This window comes from Diospyros lotus, chromosome 13 (genome assembly GCF_014633365.1).
Source record: "Diospyros lotus cultivar Yz01 chromosome 13, ASM1463336v1, whole genome shotgun sequence".
NCBI classification, from domain to species: domain Eukaryota; kingdom Viridiplantae; phylum Streptophyta; class Magnoliopsida; order Ericales; family Ebenaceae; genus Diospyros; species Diospyros lotus.
Window position 1 is genome coordinate 22365532 of NC_068350.1, and position 22863 is coordinate 22388394.

General features: G+C 36.2%; 1 protein-coding gene across 1 annotated transcript in view; it reads left to right on the plus strand.

The window, feature by feature from the left end:
* LOC127788480 (uncharacterized) overlaps positions 1 to 22863 on the plus strand; it is a 70163-nt gene that overhangs the window by 40647 nt on the left and 6653 nt on the right. The window contains exons 3-6 of the mRNA XM_052316814.1: positions 18814 to 18857; positions 19755 to 19869; positions 21027 to 21159; positions 21817 to 22275. Coding sequence (XP_052172774.1) covers positions 19767 to 19869; positions 21027 to 21159; positions 21817 to 22237 — 657 coding nt within the window. The 5' untranslated portion in view covers positions 18814 to 18857; positions 19755 to 19766 and the 3' untranslated portion in view covers positions 22238 to 22275. The remainder of the gene's footprint in view (positions 1 to 18813; positions 18858 to 19754; positions 19870 to 21026; positions 21160 to 21816; positions 22276 to 22863) is intronic.

Here is a 22863-nt window from a genome sequence, read left to right on the forward strand (position 1 = left end):
CGCCTTGGCCACCTAGGCACCGATTTGGCCAAAGTAATCGGCCTGGCGCTTAAGGGTGCCAATCAACAGTTAATTGCGGCAGCCAGGAGCCGCCTAACGCCTAGGCCGCCTTTTAGAACACTGGAAAAGATCTTGGCTCTTGCCAATTTATCAAGTAAGTCATCGATGAGGGGAATGAGAAATTTGTTTTTGATGGTGTGAGAATTGAGTTGACGATAGTCAAAACAAAATCTCCAAGTCCCATATTTCTTTTTCACCAACAAATCAGGGGATACAAATGAACTTTGGCTAGGTTGAATGAATGAAGTAGCTAGCATGCTAGAGATTTGTTTTTCAATATCTACCTTTTGTGTGGGTGAGTATTGATAGGCTCGAATGTTCACTGGAGTAGTATGGGGTTTAAGGGGTATGGCATGATCCAAGGGCCTTTAGGGAGGTATGGAATTTAGTTATGAAATAGGTCCTTAAAGTTTTCCAGTAGTACATGCAAGCTATCTAAAGTAGTAGTTACCTTAGAATGGGGGACATGGGAGTCCTTCCTTTCCTCTGGTATATACTCTTCTATCCTATCTGATTCCTCTCCTTCTATGGCATGTATCGAATAGAGCTGGGATATCTGTCCCCCCCTTTTTTGCGAGCAGCTTCTGCAACTTACTCCCCCTTGATCATTTTACACTCCCTTTGTTCCAAACTTCCCACCAACGCTAGCTTCTTGCACCCCATTTCACTATTACCTCTAGCTTCTTAAAGTCAAAGGTTAATGGACTAATCGTCCTCGTCCAATCCACCCTAAGCACAATACCACAACCACCCAACTCCAAGATCCTCATATCAACCTTGAACTCATTCCCATGCATCATCCAAGTGAAATCCACACATATACAGTGGTTGTACATGTGTTTTTATAAGAATGATTGAAAAATCATGATACTTTAGAGCCTATATCATAGATATAATTTATTGGTTTTATGTGTGCTCATGTCTTGTTAAATATAAATGAGATATCATGATGATTAAGTTGGGGCATCTTTGTGAAATATGTATGATGCATTTTTGTTTTGTATGTTAGGCTTTGTTGATTGAGTAACATATTCTGTGCTAATCATATTTGTAATATTTCTTTTCGATCAAGTAAAAGTGAATTACTTGACTCATGCGTGTTTCAAGAGTAACTATTTGATAGTATGAATGAATGAGATATTTTATATCCACGTTATGATATGAGGTTAGTAGAATAATTCTTCTCTTGTTTCTAGAAAAGAGAATGCCCTTAGTTTAGTATCATATAGTGTTCTCAAAGCCAAGTGCTTGAGAAACATTTCATTTATCCACTAAGCCTTTCTATGAAACCAAGTAGATGTATTTGGAAAGTTAACACTAACTTTCACAAACGTTACTTGTATTTATTGATTGATAAATTTTTACAAAACAATCAATTTATCATTAATCAATAAAAATATTTTATAATTAAAAGTAATTTGTAATCAATGTATCTGAAATAAACCCCACATGAGATGTGGAAGGCAAGAGTTGCTGTTATGACCCAAGGGTTAGAAGTGTAATAAAGGAATTGTTGTAATTGTGTAATAGGTTAGCCATCCTAATTGTAAGAGGCACCTATTAAGTGGGTTGTTGTAGAAGGAAACAATATGATTGGAAAATTACAGAATTCCCTTCTCTCTTTCTTTTGCATCTGCTTGTGTAATTTTCTCCCTGAAATCATCTTGCGCTCACCCTTTTCTAGGCTGCCCACCAAGGTTAGCTTTTTCCCTTCAATTTCCACTGTCACCTCAAACTTGTTCAAGTCGTAAGTTAATGGACTTATGTTTCTCTTCCAATCAACTCCCAAAACAATGTCTGTCCTCCTAACTCTAATACCCTCAAGTTAGCCACAAACTCTGCCCCTTGCATCTACCACTTGAAATTGAGGCACTTGCGATAGCTGTACATCCTATTTCTGTTTTCCATCATCACCGATAGATGGTTCGTTTTTGTCAATTCACACTTGAGAACTGCATTAGTTGCTTTATTCATAAAGCTATGAGTGTTGCTGCTGTCAATCAGCATTGTCAGCCTTTTTTTTCCTATATGCCGTTTCATTTAATGATTTTCCCTGTTGGTCCTCCCTTAATCGCATGAAAAGAAATCTCACCTCCTTCATCCTCTTGTGTCTCCTCTATATTCTCCTCAACTACTTCATTTTCCATTCTTTCCTCTTCTTCCTCACCCTTTTCATTAGATCCTTCTATTTTTAGCAATTGCCTCTTACATTGATGCCCTGGGCGGTACTTCTCTCCACATTTAAAGCATAGGCTCAGTTGTCTCCTCTACTCCATGATTTGATTCTTGTTTGCCCCTTGACTTGTTCCTAGCCCCACCTTGGCCTGCACTCTAGGCTACAACCTTGAAATTACCCCCAAATTGAGGACTTTGATTCATGTGTTGGGCTTTGTCCACACCTTATTCTTCTTGAATATTGCCTCCAATGTCAATTCTTGCAGTCGGGCTTTCTCCGCTGCTTGTTTCACTAATGTTGGCATCATCATCTTCACCATCGGTCACAACTCATCCTTCGATCCACTAATAAAACTCGACAAGAAATAGGGTTCGGTTAAGCCTGGTTGTGCCACCCATAGATTAGCCTGCAACTCTTCAAATTTCATTTGGTAATCTACAACCGACCACTCTTGCCGTAGTTTGTTAAATTCTTCAACCACGTTCGCCATACTCCTCTCTCCAGACCGATCACACAATTATTTCGAGAAGTCAGGCCAATTCACTGCCCCACCCTTGGCTTGCCTCCAACCTTGATACCATGCGTCAGCATGGAGGGCCAACTAACAATGATGCAATTGGACTAGTCAACCCCGTTAACCGTGTTGGAATTGGATGAATAATGTTTTTTCCAAGCAGAAACGAGCCATTAAGCAAAACTCATGGGCTTTCCCTTGAGCCCACTAGTTTTTTTGGCCAAATTCCATCGTTTAGCGTGCTAAATTGGCACTCTAATTATGCTGGCAGAAATTTGTTATTTTCCCAAGATTGATTTGACAAGATTTGAACACATAAAAGGAATGGCTGATTGATTGAATGTTTGATTAATTGACAAGATTTGGGCACTTAATTCCTTTTTTATTGTATTGAGTGTTGTTGCATCTCTAACACCTGATTTTAGTTATTTGTATTTTGCTGTTAGTTGAATTGCAGTTGTCACCGTATTTTATGGTCGAGCTCCAATATTTTGCTTGCGAACTTTTTACTTCGGAGGTTACATGGCTGTTATTTAATGTTGCCATGAATTCAAGTTTGTTCAACCTAGAGCTGTCACTAAATTTCATTATTCCTACTCCAATTTGAACATTTTAGCTGTCTTTTCTTGTCTTACAAACTGCCGTTACGTTCTCCGAAGTACTGCTGATGTTATTTCATTTTTTCTAGGCTTGTTTTATCATAGACAATAAATAATTGTACAAGAGGGAAAGTTTGTCTTTGTTCATTAGTACAGTACATCATAGTTCCTAGTCTCGTTCCCTTCAATTCTAGTTTGACCTAGCCTCCAGCTTTTACTAGTTATGTCTACTCCACTTCATACATTTTTTCTGTCTTTTCCTGTCGTGTACTGCCAATAAGTTATGTGAAGTACTGCGTACTTATGTCCTCATTTGTGCTAAGTTTGTTTTATGGTTGACAATAACTAGACAAGAAGGAAGGTGTCTTTCTCTACTTTCTGGTGGTTGTATATATCTTTTTGTTCAGTGGTGTTCTAACAGACAACAAGGGAATAATTTCCTCTGGGTTTGAACACATTGCAATTCTCTATTCTTATTGCCTTGAATTCTAATTTGATTTAGCTTGGCCTTTCTGCTAGTTTATTTACTGCATTTTGTTGTTTTATCCTTTATTATGAACATCCAGTATATTCTTTGAAACCTTATGCCTTTTAATTTTTCTTGGATTTTTTTATGGCAGGCAATCATCCGGGACAAAAGCCTTTTTAGTTCTTGTATATCTCTTTCTTTTGGTGTTGTTGTGGAAGTGGAGAGATTGAACCAGAATGGAGTCATATACACTGGTTTTCAGCACATCACAGTTGCCTTGGATTCTAGTTTGATTCAGCTTAGGTCTTCTGCTAGTTCATCATTTCTACTTCTCTTGTTACATTTGGGCTATCTTTTCTTGTCTGATGAACTACTAGTATTTTCATTTGCTTTTGGTTTGTTTTACAAGAGAGAATAATTGGACAGAGTGGGAAAGGGTTTTGTTGGTTGCATATCTCTACTTATTCAGTGATGTTCTGGAAGCAGATGGAAGGAACAAGAGGGAGTTGTTCCATTATTTTCCAGCAAATTGCAGTTCTTCAGTTTTGTTACCTTGAATTCTAGTTTAGCTGAGCATAAGGCTTGTGCTGGTTCATTGTCGCAACTCCGTACATTTTGGAAAGCTTTTTCTCTCTTGTGAATTGCCTGTATGTTATCTGAGGTACCATGTCTGCTTTATGCTGGAAATGGTCGGGCAAATTGGAATGTGCCTTTCAAGTGGTGTTTTGGAGCTGGATGGAATGGATAATAAGGGAGTCATTTCTTCTTTCCAGTCCTCTAGTCTTGTTGCTGATTCTAGTTTGACTTAGCCCAGAGCTTCTCCTAGTTCAATATCTTTACTACTTGATACAGGCTGGCTGTTCTATCCTATCTTATGAATTGCCAGTATGTTGTCCAATTATTGATTACTCTAAACAAACCGAGAACAACTGAAGAAACATAAGGGGTACTTCACATGGAAGTCATTTTTGCTGGACAAGAAGAAAGGTGTCTTTTTAGTGGTCATATCTCTATTTGTTGAGGTGTGTTCTGGAAGTGGATGGAGCTGCCAACATGGAAGTCATTTATGCTAGATTTTAGCACGTCCCTGCTCTCTATCCTTGTTGCCTTGAATTCATGTTTTTCATATCCCGGTGCTTCTGTTAGTTACTTATTCTACATTTCATACGTTTTGGTTGTCCGTGCTGCTTATGTCTTTTCATTTGTTATAGGTTTGTTTTTAAAGGAGATAATAATGGAACATGAGTTTTTAGTGGTTTTTTCTCTCTTTGCTGAGTGGGGTTTTGGATGTGGCATACAGATTGCAACAGAGTCATTTCTACTTATTTTCAGCACGGCGCAATCCTTTAGTCTTGTTGTCTCGAATTCTAGGTTGACAAGGCCTAGAGCTTGTCCATGTTTAATATTTGGACTCCACTTCATTCATCCTAGCTTTGTTTTCCTGCCTAATGAATTGCTGGTATGTTCTCTGATGTGTCTTTTTGTCTATTCTAGTTTGTTTTGTAGGAAATAATAATTGGACAAAGATGACGGTGTCTTTTCGTGTTTGTATTTCTCTATGGAAGTTGATAGCATGGAATGGACAACAGGGGAGATATTTATATTGATTGTCCTTTTTATACATTTTGGTTGTCTTTTCCCATCTTACAAGCTGCCGATATGTTTGGATTTTTTTGTGTTGATTTTTTTTGGGATTTTTTTTTTATGTTAGATTATTAGACAAGGACTCTTTTTTTGGTGACAATAATTGGACTCATTTGTTGAAGACTATAATTGGACAAGAAGGAAATGGTATTTATAGCAATTGCATTATCTTCTTGTTCAATTGTGTTCTCGAAGTGGATGAACGGATAAGAGGGTCATTGTACTTGCCAATCAAAGTCCTGCAGTCTCATGTCTACTCTGTTTTAAGATTTTGGCTGTATTGTTGTTAGAGTACTGCTTCTATGTTTTTTTTTTTTTTTTTTGTTTCTAGGCCGGTTTTATAGCAATCAATAAACAGAAAAGGAGGAAGGTGCTTAATTGTGGTTGGGGGAGTTACTTAAGCTGGTTTCAGAGCGTTGCAGTTCTCTTGTCTTTTGCCTTGAATAAGAGTTTGACTTTGCCTAGATCTTCCATTAATTTTTCAACTCTTCTCAGCTTTGTACATTTAGGCCATCTTTCATGTCTTATGAACCTGCTTATGTCTTTGCTTTTGTCCTAGATTTGTTTTGCTACCCACAAGGATCAGACAAGAAGGAAGGTGTATTTTTGGTCGTTATACATCTCTATTTGTTAATTTTTCAACTCTTCTACTCCATTTCATACTTTTTGGTTGTCCGCTCTTGTCTAATGAACTGCCAATATGTGCGTCGAAGTGTTGCTTATGTCTTTCAATTTGTTATAGGTTTGTTTTTAAAGGAGAGAATAATGGAATAGGAATAAAGGTGTCTTTTTAGTGGTCGTTTCTCTCTCTTTGCTGAGTGGGGTTTTGGATGCGGCATATGGATTGCAACGGAGTCTTTTCTACTTGTTTTCAGCATGTTGCAGTCCTTTAGTATTGTTGCCTCAAATTCTAGTTTGACTTAGCCTTGAGCTTGCCCATGTTTAATATTTGGACTCCACTTCATTCATCCTAGGCTTGTTGTCCTGCTTATTGAATTGTTGCCAGTATGTTCTTTGATGTGTCTTTTCGTCTATTCTATTTTGTTTTATAGGAAAAATAATTGGACAGGTGTCTTTTCGTGGTTGTATTTCTCTATGGAAGTTGATCAAAGGAAATAGACAACAAAGGAGATATTTATATTGGTATGTTCTGCACATTGAAGTTCACTAGTCTTTTCCCATTTTACAAGTTGCAAATATGCTCGAATTCATTTGTGTTCATTTTTTCTGGGTTTTTTTTTTTGGTCAGATAATTAGACAAGGGCTCTTTGTTTGGTGACAATAATTGAACAGTAAGATATGTTTTTAGTGCTTGTTCATCTCTCTCTTTTCAGTAAATGATCTGGAAGTGGAAGGGAAAGGAAAACTACATAGTCGATTACACTGTTTTCATTAGAGTTCTCTACTCTTGTAGCTTTCTTAGATCTCCTAGTTCATACATTTGTCTTTCATTCACTGTCTTACTAATTGCCATTATGTTATCTAGAGTACTCCATATGTCTTTTTATTAGTTATTGTTTATTTTACAGTAGAGAAGAATCTAAAAAATCTATCATTTTGGAATTGCATGGAATGGACAAGAGGGGAGTTCTTTAGTATTGTTCTTTTAATTCTAGTTTGACTAAGACAAGTGTTTTCACTAGTGCAATATTCCAACTGCACTCTATTATAGTTTGGTTGTCTTCTCCGTCTCCGAAGTGCTCCTAATATTTTTCCAATTGCTCTAGGTTTGTGCTATAGCAAACACCAGTGGATGTGGATGGAACAGGCAACAATGGTTGTCATTCGCACATGTCTTCCTGCACACACTAGTCTTGTTGCCTCAGAATAGGAATTGGAGTGAGCTTAGAGCTTCAACAAGTTAAATATTTTCTACTTACGACATTTTGGTTTTGTTTTCCTGTCTTATGAGTTTCAGGAGGTCCACTGATGTATTTGTCATGTCTTTTCATTTGTTGAAGACTTTAATCGGATAAGAAGGAAATGGTATTTATAGCAATTGCATTATCTTTTTGTTCAATTGTGTTCTGGAAGTGGATGAACGGATAAGAGGGTCATTGTACTTGCCAATCAAAGTCCTGCAGTCTCACGTCTACTCTGTTTTAAGATTTTGGCTATATTGTTGCTAAGAGTACTGCTTCTATGTTTTTTTTTTCTAGGTTGGTTTTATAGCAATCAATAAACAGAAAAGGAGGAAGGTGCTTAACTGTGGTTGGGGGAGTTTCTTAAACTGGTTTTCAGAGCATTTGCAGTTCTCTTGTCTTTTTGCCTTGAATTCTTGTTTGAGTAGCCTAGATCTTCGTTTATTTTTCAACTCTTCCCCACTTTGTACATTTAGGCCATCTTTCCTGTCTTATAAACTTGCTTATGTCTTTGCTTTTGTCCTAGATTTGTTTTATTTCCCATAAGGATCAGACAAGAAGGAAGGTGTATTTTTGGTCGTTGTACCTCTCTATTTGTTCAATGGTGGAATAGGATTGAAATTGTCAAGAAGGGCGTCATTGCCTCTTGTTTTTAGCCATTGTAATTCTCTAGTCTTGTTGCTTTGAATTCTAGTTTCCCTTGCCTTTGAGCTTACTCTTACTCATTACCTACACTCCATTTTATATGTTTGGTTTTCTTTTCCTGTCTTATGAATTGGCAGTTTGTCTTCTGAAGTATTGCTTCTGCGTTTTCATTTGTTCTAGCTTTGTTTTATAGCAAGCAATAATTGGACAAGAGGGAAGGCGTAATTTCTGTTATTGCTGGTTTTTGGTGGTGGTGTCCATAATTTCAGTTATGCCTTTTCATTTAAAGTACTCGTTATAGCTTTTCATTTGTTCTTGGTTTGTTTTGCAGGCAATAATGGTACAAGAAAGAAGGTGGTGTCCATTTAGCAGTTGCATATCTCTCTCTGGTTTTCTGCACATCACAATTTTAGATGTCTTTTACTATCATATTGGTTTCTAGTATTTTCGTTGGAAGTACTTTTTTGTGTTGTTTTGTTCTAGATTTGATTTATAGCATACAATAATTAGGAAGGATGGGAGGTGTCTTTTGTATATCTGTCTCTGTTCTGAGGTGTTTCGGAACTCGATGGATTACAAAAACAATGGAGTTATTTAAATAACTCCATTGTTTGAGGTTTGTTTTAATGCATGCTAAAAAAGTAAGCCCTTTCTACTCATAGGAGTTCTCTAGTCTCATGTCTACTCTATTTTGTTCATTTTGGCCATCTTTTCTTGATTTATGGACTTCTAGTGAGTTCTGTATTATTGCTTCTGTGTTTGGTTTTGTTCTAGGTTTGTTTTGTGTGAGACAATAATAAGGGAATAAAGACAGTGTCTTCATATTGGTGGTGTTTAGTGTTGTTCTATAAGTGGATGGAATGGAGAAGAAGGGTTCAATTTTGACTTGTTTTCTGCAAGTTGCAGTTCTCTTGTTACACTGAATTATAGTGTTTTTTTGCCGGTATCATGCACTAGTTAATTGTTGTTATTAGTTGTTTGTTTCTATATGACGAGCTACCTGGTTGTTTTCTAAGTAGTGCTTCTATTCTTTCATATGTTTTTGGTTTCTTTTGTAGCAGGCAATAATCGGACAAGAAAGAAGGTGATAACTCTCTTAGTTGAGTCTTTTTCTCGAAGTGGGTGAACGTACTTCAAGGGAGTCATTTATGCTGGTTTTCATCTCATTGCAGTTCCCTAGTCTTTGAGTCTTGTTCTCGAAATGGGTGAACGGAGTTTAAGGGAGTCACTTATGGTGGTTTTCATCTCATTGCAGTTCCCTAGTCTTTGATCTGTTATGCTCCATTTTATACATTTTGACTGTCTTTCATATCTTAAACAGACTTGCATTATGTACATTGAAGTGCTGCTTTTTTATGTTTTGTTCTAGGATTGTCCTCTTGCAGATAGTAATAAGACAAAGGAAGGAGGTCTCTTGTATTGGTTGTATAGTGGTGTTCTGGAAGTGGATGGGACACATAAGGGTGTTAATTTATAGTAGTTTGCAACACATTGTTGTTCTTTCTTGTTGCCATGAATTCCTGTTTGACCGTGCTTTTAGTAATTCTACTCCACTTTGTATGTTTAGGCTGTCTTTCCTATTCTATGAACATTTAATGTCTTTTCTTTTGTTCTAGTATTGAATATTTAGCAGGTAATAATGTCTTTTCTGATCCTCTTACTACTTCTCTCTTTTCGTTTGTTCTAGCTTTGTTTTATACCAGGCAATAATCGGCCAAGAAGGAAAGCGTAATTTCTATTATTAATGTTGGTTTTCGCAGTTTCTGGTTTTGTTTCCTTGAATTCTAGTTATGTCTATTCATTTGAAGTACTCGCTATAATGGGACAAGAAGAAAGGTAGTGTCCATTTAGTAGTTGCATATCTCTCTTTGGTTTTCTCCACAACACGATTCTTTTGTCCTGCATGATCTATATCTTATACATTTTAGCTGTCGTTTCCTATCATATGGGCTTATAGTGTTTTCCTTGAAGTATTTTTTTGTCTTGTTTTGTTCTAGATTCAATTTATAGGGGACAATGATCTGTTAAGAGGATAGAAGTCTTTTGTGTATCTGTCTGTGTTCTGAGGTTGAGGTGTATTGGAACTGTACAGATTACAGAACAATTGAGTTATTTATACGGACCATACTATTGGTACCCATTGGGCTACACAATGCATTATAAATGACAAAAATACCTCTCACGCCTCATAGCCTTGCCTCTTCGCGCCTCACCACCTTGCGCTGCCTCACTGCCTTGGGTGATGGGCATTTTAGTCACGTGTCTCACCGCCTCACCGCCTCACTTCACTACCTTGTGTGTGGGGTGTGTTAGACATTTTAGCTACATTATGTAGTCGAAGTTGTTACCCATGATGTACCAATAGTATTTTCCTATTTATACTGGTCTCAAGGATAGTGCAGTTATGTAGTTTTGTTGACTTGAATGCCAGTTTGCTTCGCATTGATATTCCAATTGCATGTTAGGAGTTCAGATTTTGTTGGAGTATTAGAATTGACTCGTAATCTAATCTAGCAGCATGTCTTGGTTTCGATTGAATGTGCATGTCGCTGATCAAGTTCAGGTTTCCCCGATGTTCTTAATATAGAATTGAAGCAATTCTTTAAGGCACCTTCATGCATAGAGGTGAGAGCAGGACTTGCATTATGTTCGTTGAAGTACTACTTTTTTGTTTTGTTCTAAGATTGTCCTTTTGCAGATGGTAATAAGACAAAAGAAGAAGGTTTCTTGTACTGGTTGTATAGTGGTGTTCTGGAAGTGGATGGGACAAATAAGGGAGTTAATTTAATACTGGTTTCCAGCACATTGTTGTTCATTTTTCTTCCCATGAATTCCTGTTTGAACTTAGTTTGCATCTTCCTCTCTTTTACTAATTCTACTTCACTTTGTATGTTTTGGCTGTCTTTCCTATTCTATGAACATTTAACATCTTTTCTTTTGTTCTATGTTTTTATTTTTTATTTTTTTGGCTTGCAGTAAGTGGACAAAATGGGAAGGTGCATTTTTATTTGGGGTTCCATCTTTATTTGTTCAGTATTCTTCTGGAAGTGGATGGGTCTAGAAAGGTGTCATTTGCACTTGTTTTCTGCAAGTTGCATTTCTATTGTCCAGTTACATGGAAGGTGCATTTTTATTTGTGGTGGTTCTTTCTGTGTTCAGCAGTCTTCTGGACGTGGATGTGACTGGAAAGGTGTCATGTCCACTTGTTTTCTGCAAGTTGCATTTCACTTACCTCGATCCCTATCTTTACTCTATTTTTATATGTTTTTGTTAACCATTTCTCTTTGTTGACTGCAAGGTGGTTTTCTTACTTACTGCTTCTGTCTTTTCATTTGTTTTATGTTGCATTATAGCAATCAATAATCAGGCAAGGAGGATGGTGTCCCTTTGGCGGCTGTATATCTCTCTGTGTTGAGTGGTGTTATGGAAGTAGATGGAATGGACAACACGGAGTCACTTATGCTTGTTTTGAGTTCATTTCTTCAATCTTAGATCTACTCCATTCTATACGTTTTGCTCAAGTATTCCTCTATGTTGGAACTGCCAGGTGGTTTTTTGAGGTACTACTTCTGTTTTTTAATTTCTTCTATGTTTGCTTTATAGAAGGTAATAATTTTATGACGACCGTGCCCCTTTTGTTGAGTGTTGACTACAAGGATGTCAATTATGTTGGTTTTCAGCTCATCACAATTCTACAGTCTTGAATTCCGGTTTGACTTAGACTGGATCTTCTGCTCCTTTATTATTTCTACTCTAGCTTGGATCTTCTCCTGGTTACATTATCTTCACTCTTTTTTATTTGTGTTTCCTGACAAATTTAGATGATGTTATCTGAAGTAGTGCTTCCATCTTTCCATTTGTTTGAGGTTTGCTTAACAGGTAATAGTTGGACACAAAGGATGGAGTCATTTTAGTAGGTTTCTGTATCCCTATTTGTTGAGTGTTGTTCTCCTCATTTCTGTTGATGAATGTTGGTTTTCTGCTCACTTCTCATTCTAGAAGCGGATGGAATGGACAACATATGCTGGTTTTTTGCTCATTTTTGTTCTCTAATGTTCGTTGAAGTATTGCTTCTTTGTTTTGTTCTGTTTTCCTTGTCCTGGATCCTACTTGTTCATATCATTCCATTTTATACATTTTGGTTGTCTTACTCCCATATGGTGAACTGCCAGGTTGTTTTTTGAAGTACTACTTGTGTCTTTTCATTTGTTCTAGGTTCGTTTTATAGAAGGCAATAATCAGACAGAGATTGTGTCTGTTTAGATGATGTATGTCTCTCATTGTTGTGTTGTTTAGATGATGTATGTCTCTCGTTGTTGTGTTGTTCTGGAAGTGGATCAAATGTACTACAAGGGAGTTATGTATGTTAGTTTTCGTCTCATCACAGTTCTCTAATCATACCTACTCCATTTTATACATTTTGGCTGTCTTTACCTATCATATGGACTTCAAGTATGTTCGTTGAAGTATGGCAGACAATAGTAAGACAAGAAGGAAGGTGTCTGTCTTTATACTGGTTGTATATCTCTCTTTGTTCTGCGTGGATGTTATTTATGCTGGTTTTCAGCGCATTGCATTTAAGCCATTTTTCCTGTCTTGTGAATAGCTTGTGTCTTTTCTTGTTCAAGTTTTGTATGTTTTTGCTTCCAGAAATTGGACAAGAAGGAAGGTGCATTTTTAGTGGCTGTACACCTCTCTTTGTTTAGTGGTGTTCTTTGAGTGGATGGAACAGACAAGATAGGTGTCATCTCCACTTGTTCTCTCATTTTTATTCGTTTTTGGTTGTCTTTTCTTGTTTTATGTATTCACAATTTGTTTTCTATGCTTACTGGTCTTCTCTTTTCATTTGTTTGAGGCTTGGTTTATGGCTGCCAATAGTTGGACACGATGGAAGGTGCTGTTTTGTGTCTCTCTCTCTCCCTTTGGTCAACTGGGGAGTTACTTATGCTTGTTGCTAGCTTATTTCTGTTCTCTAGTGTTATATCTTCTACATTTCTGTTCGTTGAAGTATTGCTTCTACGTTTTGTTTTGTTGTAGGTTTGTTTTATAGCATATCTCTTTATTGAGTGGTGTTCTGGAGGTGGATGGAATGGATAACAAGGGAGTCACTTATTCTTGTTTTCAGCTTATTTTTGTTCTCCAGTGTTATGTCTACTACATTTTTTTATCCTTTGCCCGTCTTTTCCAGTCTTACTGGCTTCTAGTATGTCTGTTTTACTCTTTGTTCAGCAGTGCTCCAAAAGTGGACAGAACGCACAAATGAGTTATTTATTCTAGTTTGTAGCACGTTGTAGTTTTCCTATCTTGTTGCCTTTAGTTTTGTTGTCCTATGACTTTTGAGTTCTAGTTTTCCTCCTGCCTGGATCTTACATTGGTTCATTATTTGCACTCCACTTTGTTATCTGTTTTATTATGAAATAATTTATTGTTAAGAAAGAATTTGCTATTAGTTGCTGCCCAATATCATGGCATAACATTTAAGTATAAATATATGTACACATTAACATTCACCTTGTTATTAAAACTAACGCTATGTTTATTGTCACCTTTAAGTTATTTAAAAATCCACTTAATAGCAGCCCAATGCTCCTTTTTCTGATTAGCCAAGAACTTACTTGACTCATAGCATGTGCTAAATCCGACCTAGTACACACCATACAATAGATGAGGCTACCCACAGCACTAGAGTAGGGAATATTGTTCATTTCTCTCATGCTCTCTTCATCACTAGGAGGTCGGTTGTGGGATAGCTTAAAATGTTGTGCAAAGGGAACATTTACCTCCTTTGCATCATATATTTGAAATCTTCTAATTAATTTCTCTAGGTATGCCTTTTTGGGATAATACCTAGATTAACCTCTCCTATTTATTCCTTACTATTTCAATCCCTAAAATCTTGCTAGCCTCTCTTAACTCCTTCATTTCAAAAGTTGATTTTAATTGCAACTTCAACCTTTGAATTTCCTCATCTTGTATTTACTCTTTTTTGTAGGGTCCATTATGTAAGTCATCATTAAATTCAGGTTCTTCATTAGTACTAGTAGTAAATTTGCAATTACAATTTAATTTTTGTAATAAATCTTGGACACTTGATTCCATTTGTAACTTTGTGGTTGTTTGCATTGATGTTACAAATATCAGTATGACTCACATGTCTACTGTTAAGGCCTGGTAGTAGTAAACCAACTCTCTATGAGGCAGAGCATGCTGACCAAATTATATCAAGTATCTAATATGCAGGGTTAATTCTAGCTCTCTAGTTTGGCCATGTTGATCGTTGACAAGTCTTTGGACTGAGACTTAAATTTTCGAAACATATAAGAGAATTTGAGGAAGAGAGAAAGGGAGGGATAGATAGAGAGAATTTAGAGGGAGAACTGAGAGAGGAAATTGGAGGAAAAGAATTCAATATTATTTTCCTTGAATTAATTCTTGTCCTCAAGCGTCTAAGCCTTTATAGGCCATCCCTCTAGTGGTTACAGCCATCTCGTGAGGGTAGAATGGTCATTAGAGCATAACCGAATTAGTTAGCTACTGCGTTGGCCAAAAAAATAGTTGCCTGATCTTACCGGATCCCCGAGTGGCCTCCTAGGGGTGAGCCGTGCAGGGACTTCAAAATCTTCTCCTTCAACTCCTTGTCATCTCCTATCACCCAACGCCCCTGAAAGTTGATGTGACCATTTGACAATGAGTGCCTGAACTGCCAATTTGGGTAGAAGGGCAATCTTCAACAACTTTACATTTTACTTTCAGCAAGTATCATTCTTCTTAGCAAATTTGTTTTCAGTTTTAATTCTGAAATCATCAGCTTTCTAAAACTTTAAAAACAATAAATCATCTTGCATAAAATTTATTTTATACTTTCTACATATAATTTTCAGTCAAGGTCATAATTAAAACATTAAGTGTTCATAATTTGATAAAGACAAAACTGTTTTATTCAAAGTATTTATAAAATTAAGAAAAGTTTTTGAAAACCCAATTCGCCTTCCTCTTGGGGGTCTATGTTTTCTCACAAGTGGTATCAGAGTAGGTACCCTTGTTTACTTTTCTAGCTTAGCAGATAAGAGTGATCCATGGCTCTCAAGGGGGGATTTTGGTCTCATCTCTTATTCAAATGCTTTCTAAAATTCTATGAAAAACAATTTCGTTTCAAAATTATCTACGGATTTGAATGTGCATTCTCCTTTAAATAAATATTCTAGCTCTAATCTTTTGTGTGAGGTTTTTGATAGTGAAAACAAGGATATCAAAGAAGATTACCTTCAAGAATCTCAAGTTCCATCCACCAGTCAAGAGGAGCATATAGAAGAAGAAGAGGTAACCATTTCACCTTCTTATGATATAACTGATACTATTAATAGGATTAATGAATTAGAAAAAAAAAAAAATTCAAATGGAAATTTGTTAACTGTTTTTAATGATTTATTTTCTCAATTTGAAAAACTTCGCGTGGATAATAATTTTCTTAAATCTCAACTTGAAATATTGTCAAAATAAGTAAAAGCTTTAAAATCAAATGATACTAACAAATCTTTTAGAACACGTAATAGAAAATCTTCTAGGAATGTTAATAGGAACATACGTGCCAAGTCAAAAAGAAAGAATATGAAGAAAAAGAAAGCAACAGTCACGTGAAGTGATGAAGGCTCCTCCTCAAGTGAAGTTTAAATGGACAATTACCGTTTTATGGCAGAGCAAGATTCTGAGGTAAGTGACTTTCTCATCTAGTTTTAATTCAGATTCAAATGATAGCGATGATGATGATATGATTAATCTTTTAAATATTTGTGAAAAACGTATATCTGATCTAGAAAGGACTTCAAAGAAAATCAGAATGTTAAAAAAAGAAAAATCTTCTCTTAAGGATCAAACAAAAAATCTAGAATATGAAAATGCAGCTCTTATTTAAAAAAATGAAAATTTTCAATCTCAAAATTTTTGGGTACTTTATCTTAGATAGGTTTTGGTAATTAAGAATAAGTCTTTGATAGAAAAATAGGTTAAAAAATTCAAGGATTCAAATGATTGGGTACTTTATTCAAGGATTCAGCTTTGAGAGAAAATGATGTATCTCCATAGGTAATATATTCTAATCTCATCTCTCTTTAAATTTAAATGTCTTTGTTCATATGGTTTTTAACCTTGATTGTTTGCTTATTATTGAAGTCTTGAAGATGAAATCATCTTTATGAATTGTTTTGGATATGACGTTATCGTGAGGTACGTTTATACCTGTGAAAATACATGCTAAGTTATATTCTAGTGTCTTAAATAAACTTGCTCATTTAGTGCTATGTCTTAATGTTTTGATGATGAATTTTGCTATGAGTGTATGATTGATAAAATTCTTGAATTAGCTTGTTCTTCTTACGTGATTGATGTTTTGGAATGCAATGAAGTTATGCTCTAATCGTTTTAGATGATTTTTGCATTATGATGAAAATGATTGTTTGCTAACTAAGGTATTTCTATACCTAAGTGCATTCATATTTGATTGAATGTTTCATGCGACCTTACAACTGGTCCCAGCGCTCCCCTGTCTAGTGTCCCCGGTCCAGTATCCCCAGCCTTTAGCTAGTACACGGTCCCTGGTCTAGTACCCCCAGCCTTTGGCTAGTACATGGTCTCAACACACGGCTCGGGTTGCTCTGATACCACCTGTAACATCCCGCATCGAGTGATAGGAAGGACTGAAACAACTTACCCTGATAGGTTTACGTGAATTTCCCAGGGGGTCACCCATCCTTGAACTTCCCCAGCTCAAGCACGCTTAACCCGGGTGTTCTTTTCCTACATTCAGCTCAAAAGACATCCAGTTGGTGTTGTTTCCTTTTTTACTCATCCTTGATATATACTACCTTTCTCTGGGCTCTTAGGGTATTACATTCTCTCCTCATTGAGCACATGACGTTCTCGTTATGCGACCTTACAACTGGTCTTCTCCCCTTTGGAGGCTGGCATCCTAGAAGCCTGCCAAGAGCTGCAAGAATTAAGGAAAATAATTAAGGCAAGTTTAGTTCCTCTTTTCTCAAGTTTATGTTTTAAATTGCAAGTTTCTAGTCTTTAATCTTCTAAATTGCTTCCTAACCCTCTTCTTATGTTTTTTAGTCCCTACCTAAGACTCCGTTGTTTTTCATAATTTATTCTCTCCCTTACCATGATTCGGTACTATGCATTAATAATGCAAATACGCGTGGTAACCATTTTATAATATGTGAGTTGTTGTCGAATCTGTGAACAGAGAGCTTGAACTTAATATGTGACTCCTGGTGATATTTATTTCCAACTTTCATGGGGCTTGTATCGCTCCTACTTCTTTTGTAATGATGTTGAATCGATGTGGGTTAGGGAGACTCAATGTGATTGTGGCGGTCAATTAACTAGCCTCCATATAATATTTAATATTATCAAATATGCCAGACCAGTTAATAATGTGAGTAACAATGGACGGTGTCCCAAATCTTGAAGGTGAGGTGATACAAATATTTACCCATGCGAGGGGTCCGTAATTGTATGTTAGAATCCTGTCGAGTATTAACGTGTTGTCTTACGAATATTGGGCTAAAGTCTTATGCCATAAATGTCTTCGAAAACGTACAAATATGGGTCAAATGACGTAATTTGCATAACGTGGAACGTATGGGCTTCTTCTTGAAACTATCAAAATAAATATTTCCATAACCACTATGTAAAGACCCTTGCATATACATGATGGTATGAGTTGCATATGATCATGCATGGCATTGTATTTATGATTATCAACTAAGGTTTATGATGGGTATTTGTCCGTTCGGCCTCTAAGCGAGGGCACTGCTATCGTTGTGCTGGTGATGTTCGGGCAGGTTAGGCGTGTGCTGCCATGCCAAAGAGGGAGATGTATGATTGATGAGTATTGGGCTTTGATGTTATATATAATAGTATGGTTAATGAGTATTATGGGCTTTGATGTTATATATGACAGTATTGAGCATGTGCATGTGTTGTATTATGACAGGAAACCTTTCATGGGGTACATGATATAAAAAGTAATGTGAATGTGAACGTGCATGTCGGTGTATGGTATATAATATGAAGTCAGCCCAAAAGGCATCCAGGTGGTGGTGTTTCCTATCTTTCTCTGGGCTCTTAGGGTATTACATTCTCCCCCCATTGAGCACATGACGTCCTGGTTATGCGACCTTACAATTGGTCCCAGATCTTTTCCCTTTTGAAGACTGCCATCCTAGTAAGAAGACTACTTACTAATCAATTCTCCTTTGGGTTGCCTAGGGTTTTGACTAGCTTTTATTTAAATTTAAACCATAGTCACAATACTAACTCAATTTCATGTTATAACATGAAATTTGCTAAATTAATGTGCATTTCTAACTATTTAATTTAAATTAAACAAGTGATCTAGTCAAATTTAATTATTTCTTTTTGACTCCAATTTACTAATTTATTTTTCTTCAAGTAACATGACCTTTTCGTGCCTTAGAAAAGAATTAAGTATAAAGAAAATGATTTTTATTGTGTCGTCCATAAAGCTAAATACACATGACAGTTCATGGTCAGTTATTTATTTTTGTGGTGAAAATCATTCATAAAATAAACTTAAAGACTTCCCTCTCAAAGTGGTATAACCTTTATTATCAGTGGGTGCTTCTTATTAGTCATTTTGTTGTCTTGCTTTTTTTCTTTTGAAGTTATTTCTTCACTTGGATTGTTCTCTCTCCATGGATTCCAGTCTCACATGGCTTCTCTTCTGCATATTATATTATCGTTCTTTCATTTACTACAATTTTTGTCTTCTTTATGTTCACATCTTTCTTATACTTGCTTTCCTGTTTGTACTTATCTAGATCCATTTCATGAGGTGAGGAGAAAAAGAGAGAAGAAGAAAGAGGTATATTGTGTCATTTTTATATCCTTCTCCTCAGTTATTGCCTAAAAATGTCAATGATATCATCATGTGTGCAAATGTAATAGTGCTGTTAATCATGGCAACGTGTTGTTGCAGCCTAAAAAACTTAAGGAAGATATTACACTATTAATAATTCTGGTTTACATGACCACTGTGATCTAAATGAATGATGAATTCTGACTAGCAGTCATTAGTAATTGAAATTTCAGAATGCTATACTGTATAATTTGCTCATCTATGTGAAGTCAAGGTGATTTCTAATCCTTCCATATGATATGCACACCATTACCTGGAATAAATTTGGCATGATTTTGTCTTTTTACTCTTTATCTTTCACTGCCTTATTGTTTACTTCCTTATACCCTATTGGCTTATCCTTCATCTTAGATCTCAACATCCTAGCAAAATGAAACTTGAGGAAGTCATATATTTCCAAGTTATAAATGATGTTTGCGACTAGTCAATAACTTCTATTTACTGATGCATTTGTGATGGTCAACTACTGATAAAATCATCTTCATTTGACTGTTGAAATGTGGTGTAATCTTTTTCTTGTGAAATGAAAGCTTTATTATGGCTAAGGATTCATGCTGGGATTTTTATTTGTCCCCTGTGTACCATTGTTGTATTGAGTTGAGCTTGGCTTTATTCCTCAATTCATACTGGGATTTTTATTTGTTCTGTGTACCATGGATGTATGCCCTCTTGGGGCGCTCTTATATTTAATCTATAATGGGGACCTGGGCTTTCATTTTCAGAATTGAATTTTAAGTCTACGATTCTGTTGGAGATATCCAATAAAGATCTACAATAGAGGTAGCTTTTTCCTTGTTTAAGTTTTGTTTGAAAAGCATGTTCAGGTATTGCCTCAGAATACAGGGTACAAGAGTGATGGAGTCTCGGAAATCCAGTGAGCAGGCAGCTCCAGGGAAGAAATTTAGCACATCTAGTCGTGCAGCTCAAAGAGTAGGCTATACTCGGAATGGTACAACTGGTAATGTGCAACATTACTGATTTCCATTTGATTTATTCGCAAATTTAGCTTCTTTGTGAGATTACCTGGTTAATGATTATCCTTCTGTTGCTCAATGTTTTTGAAGTTCTTTCAGTTTTAAGCTTGGTGGTTTAAATTGTTGGATGAGAACCTCTCCAAAAGCCTTTTACCTGTAATTTCTTTTACTATTTGAAAGCATCGAAGATTTTCTATGCTGTATATGCTTAATCAAAGGATCAGTTCCCAGTACATGTGGGATGAAGCAAACTAGGTGTGGAAATTGTTGCAAAGTGGTAGCATGTTAGTTTAACTGTTTCACCATGTCACCCCACTAGAAATGTTAACTTTCAGGATAAACTTTTCAATATGCAAGTCTAGAAATACATTGACATATATTATTTGCAGCATGCAGTTTGCTTGTATTTGTTGTAGTTACTGTTGGGTGTATCATCTTGTAAACCAAGTAGATAAACGTATATAGGAGAGAAACTTTAGGAGGACTTAGGACAGCCGATCCTATATCTAGACGTTTCTGAAATTTTGTCCACCTTTTTCTTGCCCACAAACTTTCCTGTGTTAGGATCTTCACCATGATTCCACATGTAGTATTCCGGACAATCTTCACCGTGATTCCACACATAGTATTCCAGACTTTTTAAGGCAATACGGAATTGTATTTTAAGATGGATGTGTTCCCTTCAGACCTTTTCTTGTTCATCATTTTTTTGACTGCATGTTTTTATGATGATTGTTTATTGGTTTTTGATGTTCGATACCTTTGTATCTTCCAAAGTATTTCCTCATTAAAAAAATGAGACATGGAATTCATTCTCCTGCATCTTTTCACATAATATAAGAATTTCAGTAGTTCTTCAAATGTACTCTATGGGAATATGTCTCTACTTTTGAATGTTTCAGTTCCTCATTTCTCCCCTTTCTTGGTTAACTTTTGGGTCTGGAGGATGAGGGTTTTCCTTTCCTTATGCTCTTTTAAATTTCCGTTAGCTTTTGAATAACTTGAAACTATGACTTCTGTACTTCTTATGCTACAAATTTCACATTTCTTCCCTAGTCAATGCTGGTTTTTCATTATTATATTCCTATCATGAGGTCTTCTGTTAGTTTGGTACTAACGAATTGTTTCTTACTGCTTGCAGGGGGCAACAGGGAATTTCGTATTGTAAGAGACAACCGAGTAAACCATAGTATCTCTAGGGAGATGAGGCCTCCTTTGCTGCCGTGTTCAACATTGTCCACTGAGCAACTGATCTCTCATGTTTCTGTAAAGGGGTATGGCTTTATGATCTTTACTTGATTGCATTTGCCACCTAGTAAGTTTTGCATATTGTTGAATTGTTAACCATCATCTCATCTAAAAGCTTAACTTGATAGAGAGAGGGTTAACTTATCTCATCTAAAAGCTTCTCAACACATATTTTATTTGTACAGTAATGCTGAATTGTTATGTTGACATCACAGTGGCGTCTAACCAGCCTGGTTTAGTATTTGTTTATTTATTCTAAGCAAAGTTGCGGGCCCAGTGGTCCTTTTTGTTGCCTTGATTTTAACTAAAGGGTCTTTTTGTGGATTCTAGTTAAATATAAGAGAACTATTGACTTAGCCATCTTTCGTTCTTCTCAGTTTCCTTACCTTTCCTGCTTAGTTATGTGTATACTGCTGCTTTGGGCTTGTTATGATTCTTTATGAAAGAAACTATAAAACTCGATATTCTTCCATTAGCCCATAGTTTCATTTCTTAAATTTTACTCTGGTATTTCTGCTTCTTGTGCCTACCACCCCAAAAAAGAGAAATGAAGATATTAAAGCTCTTTGTCTGAAATAATGTTATTGTCTCCCTTGCTATAAATTATATTTCTTTTGGCAGTCACTGGTGCATGTGCATATGATGATTATTTAATAAGACTTCTCTCTGGTCCTTGTCTGCAGTTCAACCGGGATTTCTGACAATCCAAACTCATCTGGATCTGAAGTTATGCAAACTGTTTCAAACCCTAGGCACTCCCAGGATACCAATTCAAGCAGCATTACTAGGAAAGAATTACAGGAGAAGGAGCTAGTAGTTCCAACTGCTGTTACACAGTTGCAAGGATCTAACCCGCATTCTCAACCACAATTTGCAACTCTGGCATCTAACCACTCAGTCATAGGGTTGTACTCATCTTCTTCAGATCCTGTTCATGTCCCATCTCCTGACACAAGATCTGCTGCTAATATTGGTGCTATTAGGCGTGAACTCGGGGCAGTAGGTGTTCGCTGTCAGTCTTCTAAAACTTCAGGGAAACCTTTGCCTGCACAAAACAGTTCCCAGCACGTCGATCAGCATATCTTTCTTGAGCAATCAGTATAATAGCAGACCACATCAACAAATTGTGGGTCATCGGAAAGGTAGATTTGGCAAACTCTCAATCCCTTCCTTTGTCTTCTTTCTTTTTTTTCTTTTTTTTGTCTGGTATTCTTTTAGCTTTTAGGATACTGAAATTGTTTTCTGGGAATCTTGAAGCCTTTTGGGACTGTTTAGTTGTGGAAAACAGTCCCAGTTTTTCAGAAAATTACTCTATGAATAGGGGAAATCAGAAAACTTGTTCAAATACAAAAATTTTCCAAATAGAAAATGTGGATTTGGAAAATGCGATATTCCAAAATTGAACTGAACTTGGAAAACTCCCAAATGGGTTGTTTTAAGTTTTCCTTACTAATTTGGAGATTTTGAAAATATGGTTTTTCAAAAATTTTCACAAATCATCTCCACCTCCTTGGTTAACATAAATTACATAAAGGAAATTAGAACTTCTCTCCCTTTTTTGAACGTCTGTTTTAATTTTCTATATTGGAAATATGTTTTTTGTATCTCTTAACATTTGAACGTGTTTTTCAACTTTTCTTTGAAAAATGAAAACTAGAGATTTTGCAAAAAATTGGAGATAGAAACAAGAAAATCATTTTCCTCAACTTAACAGCTTATTTCATTTCTCT